Source organism: Scophthalmus maximus, chromosome 2 (assembly GCF_022379125.1).
Source record: "Scophthalmus maximus strain ysfricsl-2021 chromosome 2, ASM2237912v1, whole genome shotgun sequence".
NCBI classification, from domain to species: domain Eukaryota; kingdom Metazoa; phylum Chordata; class Actinopteri; order Pleuronectiformes; family Scophthalmidae; genus Scophthalmus; species Scophthalmus maximus.
The window spans coordinates 23,831,749-23,844,074 of NC_061516.1; the positions used below are offsets into that span (position 1 = coordinate 23,831,749).

The 12,326-nt window shown below is 46.7% G+C and overlaps 1 protein-coding gene across 16 annotated transcripts in view; it reads right to left on the reverse strand.

Annotated features, from left to right (window-relative positions):
* Window positions 1-12,326, reverse strand: part of ncam1a (neural cell adhesion molecule 1a) — a 224,924-nt gene that overhangs the window by 31,670 nt on the left and 180,928 nt on the right. For all 16 annotated transcript variants that reach the window (XM_047329369.1, XM_047329378.1, XM_035625761.2 and 13 more), the window contains 4 exons: window positions 8,500-8,684; window positions 7,716-7,812; window positions 5,695-5,862; window positions 1,701-1,826 (listed from right to left, as the gene is read on the reverse strand). In XM_047329369.1, coding sequence (XP_047185325.1) covers window positions 1,701-1,826; window positions 5,695-5,862; window positions 7,716-7,812; window positions 8,500-8,684 — 576 coding nt within the window. The remainder of the gene's footprint in view (window positions 1-1,700; window positions 1,827-5,694; window positions 5,863-7,715; window positions 7,813-8,499; window positions 8,685-12,326) is intronic.

The window sequence follows — 12,326 nt, forward strand, 5'->3', positions numbered from 1 at the left end:
GGATAATTGGCGTTCGTCACAGCGCGTCCGCCGTTTTTCTACGTTTTTGCCCGTTATTCCTACCGGTGATGACAACGCAGACGTTCACCAGGTTGACCGGACACATGCCGACACCACACGAATGCAGGCAGTGGAATAGTCGCAGACTATCCGCTGTAGACATCCGTCCCCTCACAGGTCGGCTCGCTGGCATTTGGGGTTTTTGGAAAATGGTTTTGGATGAGACGGCTGAACGGTCGTCCCGCTCCGAGCCGGCGAAATAATCTCACCGCTCATGTTTCTTTTGTGCGTTCAATGTTGTCTCACAGCCACGGCCGCGGAGAAATAAGAAGCAGGGTGTGTTTGGCCGAATCATCCTTAAGTCCGCGTTTGGGACGGGAACAGTTCGGCACTGTGCGCATTCGCCTCGAGCTGCGTGATGATTATCATTGAGCACTTATTTCAATCCTCATTGGATGTGATGAGCGTGACTGCCTCCCAACTTTTTCACAACAGTTCGAAAACCCATCCAATCGTCCGTTTATGGGACGTGTGGAGCAAGAACTGCAACACCACCCGTTGGGTTCGTCAAACGAGGAGCGCAAGGGCACACTTCGATTCTTTTCCCACGTTTAAAAGGTGAAAAGTTAGTCCGTACAATAATTTGGTATAACATTAAAACACAAACTGGACGAGTGGAAAGCAGATCCTATAGAGACCTACGTGTTGCATGGTACAGGGACTCTCACCTTAATATAAGAGCAGCTTCTGGACCTCCGTTTGGCCTCAATAATACATACATAAGAACATATTGCTTGACACCTGGCTGCATAGAAATGAATACCAAATTAACATATTCTATGGCATGCTGCCACACTCTTATTGGTTCACACACCTGCTCTTTGCTGCCGTATGACTAACACAGCTCAGATTGGAAGCCGGGATTATTCTCAACGGGGGGAAAGAAAAGTAAATCCAGAAATCTGGTGTCGGGGTCGATGAACAAATGCAACGCGGCCCGCGCTTCCCTCGTCTGTCGGAAACGACAGCCGGCGCGCTCCTCGCATCTCTCTTGCGCCGTTAAAGTGACTCCTCCCCTTCACCTCCCGACGCAGATTAAACGGGAAAACGTCCTCTGCACGTTTCATCGCGTTGCTGCCGTCTCCGCGGCAAAAAGACAAATCCAGCAGCGGGGGTTCCGACCTCCGACCGCTGCGTTAAGAACGCACGCCGCCACTGCGCTATAAATACAGAAGTGACACCTCACGCCGAAGTGGAATGCACAAGCACTTTCCGGGAGACTTTCTCGGTAGATCACCCCACGGGTGGGTTGGGAGAAGCAAAGGGCTCTGCGCAAGGGAGGGAGGCGAGGTTTGACTCAAACACTACAGAGGGTTCGCGAGGAAAGAAGCGCATAATACTGTCCAGTGAGGATGGACGCAGCGGTTACGTTTTTGCAAGGTCCACGCGATGATTAGAGGCGGCAATGGGGGAATCAAGAACTAGCGTTCCTTTCCAGCCTGGATGGAAACGGCCTGCGCTGGCCGGGGCCTTGGCGGGAGAATAGAGGAGTGCACAGGGGTGAAAAGCATCTGGGCTCAGCTAGACACGAGCGGGCGCTGGAGTGGGCATTAGCTTCAAAGTGTTGGGGTCAGGAGGTGGCGCTCACTGAGAACAGGGACGGGAGGGGGGGGGGGGGGGCAGCAAAGGGCAGTACTTACGGACTGGCTCGGTCTTAAAAGTGCTGGCCGGGCAGCTCTCGCTTTCGCCTTTGCCGTTGATGGCGGACATCTTGACTTCATAGGTGGTCTCCGGTTTCAGGCCCGCGATGGTGATCCTGGACGTGGCTGTTGGAAGCGAGGAGGCACAGTGTCAGCACATACAAACCTATATTTATGTTCTAGGACAAAAGAGTGTGTGTATCACGATTCTTTCTTCTTTTTTTTTTTGAAGGAATGACCTATGATTTTCAGTCTCCAACAGTTCCAGAAAAAAAGAGAAACAGAGAGAGTTTGCTGGTTTGCTCGTGCTTTTTGTTTTGCCCCCTCTTGTTCCATGAGTTCTGTACGACATTACGGTTTTATTTTGGTCATTATGTCATGTGTACAAAGTATGAATTAACAAACACACAGAACTGGCCGTGCACGCTCAGTATTCGTGATCAGGTGATGGAGAGGTTGCAGGAATATCTTGAGAGAAGATAGAAATTAAAATGCTGCACACTAAAATTATCTTCACTGTAGTTTCTAAAAACAAATACACGTGCTTACATATCGCTTCAAGTGCATCCCTTGTTTTTTTTGTAATACGCAGTTGAAAAATACCTTGTCATTTCAGTTTGATTTCCTTTTCGCTTTTATTTTAACATAATTTGCACTGTAGACAATGTACATTGTGTTTATTTCATGTGGTTTCGTTTTTAGGAAATATAATAATCCTAACCTCATTTGGTCAGTGTAAGATATTTGTATTTTCTAAACGCATTGTAATAGACGTTTCCTTAAATTCAAGCAGAGACAGATTCGGTTTTTCTGCTCTACATGCGGCACCTTTAGCCACAGGTTGGCCTGGAATATCGCTCTGATGGGATTATTCCTGGGAACAAATGGGAGCAAAGCTGCACGTAAACAGCGCAGAGGGTTACAAATGGAAAGGTAAGTAGCTGCATGTAATGGCGGCGGGCAGAGCCCAGGGGCAAAGCAGAGCAACATCATGAAGATCCAACGCCAATAAAAGTAAAAAAAAAAAAAAGGCAGAATTACACTGTTGTTCTGTGGTTTAGTGTTACTGGTTTTAATGTTAGAGATCAATTATGAAAGAGAGGCTGTAAAGCGTATTAAACACATAATCCTATTAGCAAATCCTGCTACTGTTATCTTCAAATGTCATTTTAAGTGGTGTAGTGATTTAATTTGCAAAGTAATAATCCAACAGGTCTGAATTTTGAAAGCTTCAAATATGATAAATATATAATCAAAATAATTCCACAGTGTGTGAACTTCAAAAATAAATAAATTAAAGTCCTTAAATTTCCTGATCAAAATGTGCAACATTTCATTAGACAGACAGTTATTTGCATATTCGTAGACACCACTGAGATTTCAATTAGGATGCAAACGCACGTATTGTAAACACACAAATGTGTTCCCTGACTTTTGTCAGGGGGGGAAAAAAGCCACTTGGCGGATATCTCAAAGAATAGTAATTTCATGGATGAAAACAAAATCCAGACCCCGGTGCGAGAAGAGCTGAGAAACGTTTTCTTGATTATTGTGACACAGACCAAAAAAATCCTAAACGCGTTTTCCTTTTAATGCCTCAATGAGGAGGACGTGACTGTACAAAATGACATACATGTAGGTCTACTTCTTTTAGTGTTGTAGGGGGCGCTATGGAGCCATTTTGCCACACCCAAACCTGAGACCCATAAAATATGTGAAGTTTCACTAGGTCTGACATCTGAGTTTCATTTATTGATGATAATAATAATAATGATAATAATAATAATAATTCCTTGCAGAACAATAGGGTCATTGTGCCATCCTTGTTGGTGCTCATGCCCCTAAAAATTCAACATGAAATGGTTACAGATGTTCAGTCTGGTGCCTGTGCGGATTTCAACAGTGACGCCCAGCAACAATTATAGGATCAGACTGACAATCTTACACTTGTTTTTCTTATTGTCTTGACCAAAACCAAAAAGAACAATGAACTCATCGGGCCATTAAGGATTTCCCTAAGGAGCCTGCACCAAAAAAAATGTAAGAAAATGGGCCACACGTGGTCAGAAAGTATTGAGGGACAGACTACAGCATCGTTGGTTTTGATCTGGTCAGGGAAATTGATGACAATGAGAAAATGTAATGGATTCATTACCATTTTTTCTGTCATACTGACACGTCAATGAGCCTTCTGTCATTATGGTGAAGCGCAGATGATTTATTATCCATTAGCATCATCGGTATGGGCAGCGCGTCTGATTGCAGATCTGAAGGTGGTACATCTATGTCGCCGGGGTCAACAATAAAGCAGATTTTGATTCCAACTTGTAGCTATGGTGTATTGATTGTTGTTTACTACAGGCAATATATGATAATATGGCTATGCACTGTCTACTACATATGATATAGACATATTATATATATATATATATGTGTATATATATATATATATATATATATATATATATATATATATATATATATATAGAGAGAGAGAGAGAGAGTGAGAGATCTAATGCATAAAACATAATCTCAGAAGTTCAACTGTTCACCTGTAGCTTTATGTATGTTTATATGGACCCACAGTGATGAGTGTGGTGCCAGTATCTGGCAGTACTGCTTTCAAACATGTGATGGCAGCTCTGATTCACAGTACTGTGATACACAACTGAAAATGTAAATTGTTCCCTTTCCTTCCTGGCACTGTAGCTTCGCTAATCTTCTATATTTTGTTTTACAGTTTAATGTTGAAAATATACCAGCATGCACTGCACGGTGCATTGAGACAAGGTCCGTTCGATGCATGCATGTTTTTGAAAAGGCTTAAATTTCTGTTTTTAGATGTGGATTAGGTGACGCGGTCGGTATTTTTGGTAACGCGCACAGTCGGTGCGTGTTTTGTGTTTTTTTGTGTTGTGCCTACATGACAGGCGGCTCTCGGGGGCCTTGAGCTGACAGCGCGGCCTGTCACCCACTGACGGACACGTCCCATGCGGCAGGCAGGACAGGAAGCGGCCAGATCTGCGAGAGCCGCACACCCTCGGCGGGGCTGCTGGACATTATCTGGGGCCTGTCAAGTGTCTGAGCCCGCTGTCATTTCGGCCGCACTGTGTCCCGACCTCGCCTCGTGACATCGGCCTCTGTCACGTCCGGATTAACTGTTGTTGCGACCGGGAATGTCTTCTCTGCAGTTTGGGCAACATACCTCCCTTCGTGTGGGAGCTGCAGTCGACCGCTTGTGACAGATCAACAGAAAACACCGACCCCTCAGGAGGACGGCAATTACGTCCCTTGCATTCCACGTCGCTTGATTAAAATTACACTTCATTACTTTTCTGGAGAAATCGAGGTAAGTGGTGGTGACTTTCAACACTTCATCACCATGAGCAGGTGATTTTTTATATCCGCCACCGACGGTGAATGGACTATATTAATAATGGACCACTCCAAGCGCTTTTACAGCACAAGGCAACTTGCAAACGGTCTGCCGGAAGCAGGAATCAGACCGCCGGCCCTCTGGACGGCCGTAGCTTCCACCAATAAAAAAAATATGATCCTAAATAGAGCTCATAATGACACTTGGTTGTGATCTGCCCATCTAGGCGACTTTAAAGTATTTTTTATGTATTTATTTGAACTCTGTTTGGACTACATGTCCTCATTTACAGTTTCATTTTAATATTTCAAACGCGGCGTTGTTTTCTTGTCATCTCTTGTTTGCCAATGCGTTTTTACCTGTCACCATGATCCCCGCCCTCCCCCGTGTATTTATTCTCTGCGCTTCCCAGTTCCCTCTGTCGGTCTGTTTGTTCATCCTCCCCGTTGAACCCTGCGCTTCCGTTTGATCCAGACGAGCTAAGCGTCATAACACATTTCCCGCCAAATGATAATTGTCTATGATCTCATGTTTTTTTTTTTTTTTACACTTGCGCGTTGACAGGTGCAAAACTGCCAACCACGGAAACAGCTGTCGGGGGAAAGAAATGTGACTCACCGTCGTCAGCGTCGTACTCCCTCCCGGTCCACTGCTGGCCAGGCAGACGCCACTCCACTCTGTACCTGATGATGGGCACGCCGCCCATGGAGTCGGGCTCCCCGAACACCACCACCGCTGTGCTGGAGAAGGGTTCCACCCCCTGGATTTCTGGCGATGATGGCACGTCTACAGCAGAGGGCGAAAAAAAAAGGAAAAAAACATTGTTTCTTCTTAAGAGCTATCGCCCCAAAACATAAAAGGATAAAAGACGGATGAAATACGACCACGCAGAAACTGCTTTTATCGCGCAACATATGCGGTTTCCAATGTTTATTGCTCTGCAATGTGTAAGCGACAGCTAAGAGGAAAAAAAGGCACGTTTCCAAGATTCTATTTGATAAATGTGAAATGAATACTCAAATAATGTAAACGGGAGTTTTGCATGAAATATTTCCATACATTTTAAAAAGCCTATTTGTTGATGCGGCCCATTAGGCAGCAGCGACATTTCCCTGTGTGTGTACATCTTCTCTCTTTTGTCTCCAGTATTCTGAAAATGTTCCAACGTGTTCCACTCAGAAACAACGTTAGGGTATCATCGCTGACATATCGCTGTTTTATCGATAGGGTCCGTTCTCACATACGTTACCTCCGGTCCGCAAACGTCCCAGTGAAAAATGTCCAGACCTCCGTGTTTGTCTGAAAGCAGCTTCAGTGATCGCACGATTAGATACGGTATATCGACGGTTCCCAGAGGATGGCGCTCAATGAGTCGTAAGAAATCAATCTGAAGATCAATCCGTGTTTTTGTCTTTTAGCTTACTGATCACGCTCATGCTCTCCAGGGGATGATTTTTTGTGATCAAGCAACAGCACCAATACATATTTTTGGCTCCACGACCGAATCATCAGCGCGCTTCGCATCCCGTTGATCACGATCATACCGTGTGGCGTTAATGGACGCCGCGGCCTCTGGAGGTCATCACCGGGGCGTGAGCACAAGCACCGAAACGTCGCTGCTGTTAATTACAAAGCAGAGCTGCGTGTTTATCTCGATGCAAAAAAAAAAAGGCGACTGGATAAACTAATCACCGATCCATTAATGTGCGTCTGCAGACTTCCCAGCGCCAGAGGCAGATACACAGATAAAAAAGATCCTGTCGTAAATAACAAACCCAACTAATCATTTCTGGGCTGTGAACTGTTATCATGCAACACAAAGGCCCGACTGCGTTGAGTGCGGCTCTTTGCCTCATGTCAGCTTTATATCTTTGATATATTAACGTGCAAAATAGAGACGTCAAGTGGACCCCGCTGGATTCAAAGGGGTTGATTTTGTCCAGCTCCGTTATGAGCGAGACGCTTTTGGCATATGGACGAGTTATGCGGCGATTGAGTAAAATCCAGAAGACAGAATCTCAGAGGGGCCTACAATATATTACACAGTGGCAGCGGAGGTTGTCGGTCCAATTAATTTGAGCGCGCTGTGTTTAGTCAAGGTCCTGAGCAACCTACCTCCTCTAATGGGTCCAAAACAATTTGCATATCGAATGAAGCTAACGAAAAAACACTCTTTAAGACTCAAAGGACAGTTGCAACCTGTACTGTATAGTGTGCGCTGTGGAGCGCTCTCAGACTTTTTTATGAGCCCACTGTATATACTGTAAATATAATCGCCCCATTGTCCCTTCACTAGCACCCTCTTGCCTTAAGAACTGACTTTAAAACATTTTTTTATCCACAACGTCTAATGGGCCTTGCTCCTGCTTTTATTGCTGAGCTCTGAGAGGCCCAGGGATTAACCTTGACCGTGGAACGCTCCCTCGGTTGCACGTACGACTTCCGAGGTCTGGGCGGCATTCATCCATCGTATACTCACATCACACTGAGTATGAGGATTATTTTTGGGCTTGCGATGTCATCAAGTTTTTAATTGAATTCAATTTTAACAAAGGAATAGACTGATTCTTCCTACTCTCAATGGAATGAAACGGATAAAAGAGAAATCACCGTACTGTTGAATGCTCCAGTTTACAAACCTGCTTGGATCAGAAGGAATTCCTTGGACTCGGTGCCCATCGCGTTTGTTGCTGTGCAGTTGTAGCTCCCGAATTCGTACTGAGAATCAGGGGTAACCTGGGGGGCGGGACGGAGAAGACGGGTCATGTGGTGAGGGAGCTGCAGGTGAACAAGAAACGGATACTTCTCGGAACAGAGAAGAGGTAGAGTTGGCCAAATGATAAACGTCATTCGGATGTGATTATTAGTTATTGATTCACTGCAATTTAGCAGTTCAGTAATGGCTATGTAGAAGCACAGATATATATTTTAGGGAACGAATCACTGCCCACTGCTTCATTCACATCAATATCTAGCACTCTCTCCTTAATACTCTGTTGTTAATTGTGGGCTATTTGTTTCACCGCTCATGACACCCTATCCTCTCGATACTCGACTGAGGTGAGTTCACCCGTTCCATTCATGAATCAGAGATATAAATCCATTTTCGCAAAAATCACCACGCCAGCGCATTGTTTTCTTTTTCATTCGAAATGACAAATTGCTCAACAGGCCTCTGTGAAAACCTTGTTTTGAGATCAGCAGGTCAAATAAGCTCCGCTCGTTCCGTGCAAGTGGAACAAAAGCGATGCGCGATTGCTTCTAATGGTTGATTTTCATCTGTTAAAGTAAAGACGGCTGGAACTGCAGACCCAGAAAGTGATATCACCTAAACGCCGACACGAGGGTTCATTATCTAACAAAAGCACAAAGTCTCTCGTGCTTCCATTTATGCCACGGCAAAGACGGCACGGGGCCGCAGACCTCCAGGTGGCTGGCGGTAGGCGTGTTGTAGATCTTCGTGTTGGTCATGTTGGCGGAGGGCAGCTGCAGGCCGTCTCTGAACCAAAGGACCGAGGCTCCCGGGTGAGCTTCCACCTCGCAGCTGATGTTGGCCGCGTTTCCCTCCCACGTGTACGTCGCCACCGGACCCTGGATCTTCGGAGAATCTGCAAAAAGAGAAAAAAAAAAAAGGGGGCAAGTGAAGATGGTGAAGACCGCACACCAGGCATGTTTGGGAATATTTGGCCAGTGCAAAGACCGAGACAACACCATTCATCGGTGACATGGTGGTGTCATTTTTTGGAAAAGGACAGTGCTCTAAAGAGAACACACACAGGACTCAACCACTCTCAAATAATTCACGGATACACTTAGAGTGCAATAACTTACTGTGCAATATTCATGTTTAGTCTCCATGTGCAACTATTGCTACTGCCCTGTATATAGTATTTATATACCTTTGTTTTTTTTATTTAATGTTATTTTCTTTTGTTATATTTTGTACATACTAACCCTTTTTTGTAAATTTCTGTATATACTCTTCTGTCCACTTTGCTGCTGTAATGCCCAAATTTCCCCATTGTGGGACGAATAAAGGTATATCTTATCTCATCTTATCTTATCTTAGTTAAGAAAGACTTTGAGATTTGTCTCGGAACAGCACAAACTAGGGGACCCGCTGTGACCGGCACAAGCCCAAATTCTGTTCCACCTCATGGGTTTGTGTTTCGAGAACAAACTGTGAAAGAGGCAAATCATGTCCAAAGTTGGTTTAGTCTTCCCTCAGCGTTAGTTGAATAATGTTCACTGATACAATACCGTCATTTCATGCTCATCTAACCGGGCTAAAAGCCTATCCTAACACCTGTTCATGACATGTACATGCTTTCATCAAACTCATATAATGTCTGCATTAAAAAATCCCCAGGATGCAGAGGAATCTACCAGCCGGGCCGAGGCCACACTTCTCCTCCTTTATTGCAGGAGCAAGGAATCATGGGATGGCAACATGTCATTTTTTCGCAACCTCCTCTTTTCTGCACTCGCGGCCGCTCCCATCGTGGCCACCGCGGCGAGATACTTTGAAAATCGACATTAAATCGACATTAAAGTTTCACGCCCGACAGCAGCTGGAGCACTCGTGGCAAACGCCGGACAGAATCCGCAGTCTTACAAAAATGCATGAACAAACGCTGAGTGTGGTCTCGAGGGGCCTGCGCTCACCTCGCGTTCATACTTTTGCGGTGAGCTCGTCTATGGCGCCCCTTTAAGTTTGAGAGGCAAAAACCCGCGCCGGTTTTATGGGGAGTTAAAACCGGTTCTGTTTCTACTTGTGTGAAAAGGTTAAGCGCAACGTTTTACCGCCAGACGCCGCAGCTGGGCAATCACGGAACGTTCAGTGTCTCATTCATGACACAGCGAGGATGAGGGCGCTCACCATCACGAGTAAACTAGAGTCAACACAAAGCATAGTTTTGCGTACTGTCAGTTCCAACTGGATGAGTCAACGAGTTGATGAACAGCGGCGGGCGTCCTTCCTCTCGCCACGCCGCTCCTCTGTATTCGATTCCCTGCGGAGATGCCGTGAATCCCGTTGAGCCACTGAGCTCAACTCAAACCATGTGTGTTTTTTTTGTTTTTTTTTTACTCCGAGCTGTAATGTTTGGCCTCGTCACCGTGAAGTACGAGGCCAGAGCAGGAGGCGACTGTTTTCCCCGTGTCCTTTCCTTTCATGGTATCTGGCTCACAGCGCCCCCCCCCCCCCGAGTGCTGTGAAATGCTGTGGGGCCCCAGCGGTGCTTGCCGGGGCTTCACTCGTGACCCCATGGAACCCCTCGAGAGCTCTGCCGTGCACCGCCGCTCTGGATTGACGGATGAGGCCGGGTCACGAGATGCTCCGTCCCCTGAAGCCTCGCGCCGCTCTCGCTCTTCTTCGTCAGCGGGGCGGTTGGGGCCCTTCGATGGCCTCTCGGGCCTCCCGGGCCTCTGCGCGTTCACATGCTCGCACTCAGAATATGACAATGATCAGAAGTGTGCACGTGCAAAAGAAAAGGCCAATGTTTCAGGATGGAGGGACATAGGGACCCGTTCACCTTAATCACAGCTGCACGCAAACGGGAACGTTGGAGGAATATCCTCCATTAGCCATTCAAACAGCTTCAGAGGAATAAACCCCCCCCCCCCCAGCAACATCTCGACCGATGCGAAAAAATCTGTTGAACCGGTCGCTCGTCGTGGTCGGCTCGCACCTTTGTGGCACTCCTTTGCAACCTTAGCTTGACACATTCAGAAATGGATCCCTGGATACGTCGAGGGTCCAGCGACTGCATACCTGCTGATTTCTACCCCCGCTGAGTTCCTCCGGGATGAAAAAAAAACATGACCACATGAAATGGCAAGAATAAATTGGCCGCCGGCAATTTAGAACTTTTCCTCGCTGTGAAGCCGACCGGGCCGAGGCCACTTACCTGCTTTTTCCAGCTCGACGTTCCCGCGAGACGCGCTCATTAACAAAACCTCGACTGCTGAAGAAACGGAGCTCAGCCGGAGGAGATGTTGGCACTTTTCTTATCGGTCCCCCAGCAGCGAAACCCGGGCGCTCTCAGGCCAGCAAAGAGGATCACGCTGTGCGGCAGATAGGAAGTTCCATCCTCAGATAACGTCTTCATTTTGCAAGGGGGGGGGCGAGTGGCGATAGAGGAGCGAGAGCTCCGCTCAAGACAAAGCGCCGCCTCTTATCGATGATTGCCTCGGCAACCGCGGATCAGCCACCTGATTATTCCCTGATTACTCTCGCTAACTGCGAGCCCTCGAACAACTCTATCAAACGCTGCATTGTGATCATATCTCGGAGCAAATTGCCGGCCCGTCGAGAGCAGGGCACATTAATCCAATTAAGCGATCGTTGGGTTTATTTTTTTTCCCGAGGTGACAGCCGACAGATTTCCAAATAAGGCCGAGTATGATTTGGCTTCCACTGTGCACATCGCATCTTTCCAAGGATATGTTTTGAATTGGGCGAGGTGCTGATGGGGTAAGACGTGCCACGGAGCATTGACTTGGCACGTCTTGAGTCTGAGCCTCTCTCTTTTTGACGAGTATCTCTTGAAGAAAGAGGTGTCTTGGTTTTATTTTTCTGAGTGGAAATAACTCTATGAGTGCAGAGTTTTAACCTTCATTTGTGGCTGTTTTTAACCAAGATAAATGAAATGTGCGGCCCTTTTGATGGACGGTCCCGAAGGCTCGAAAAAACAACCAGACCTAAACTGCTTACCTTGGATTGGATGAACACCTCCGAGCAGTTTGACCTCAATATCACTGTTCTACTTGAATTTTGGCAAAACAATGGAAAAAACATTTCACTCCTAATCCTTTCAGACGGCTCTTTGAAAGGCACGGCGGAAAAAAAAATGATTCAGCCAACAAAATCACCCGTGACAACTCTCGCAGTCAAGCAGAGGTGGGAACGGGTCATTTTTACGCTTTATCGCATTCCTCGGGAAAAAACCTTCAAAGAACATCGTTGGCACCCCGACGGCCCCCGTCGCGTTGGGACAGAGCACGGGACCAAAACAAGCCTCTGTTCGAATCCCCTCATCCCTCTCCCTCGCCGGACGACTCAACGGCACCCTTCCCTCGGGGCCGCGCCGGGAAAATATAGGACTTGTGTCGCCATGGTAACGGATAACAGCGACCCAGCGAAACCGACCGCTCATCCCCGGACGACGCCCGGAACATCGACTCTTCAGAACATGTCGATCATCGTCACACACTTGTAATATGTGTATATATGTGTTATGAATATGTAA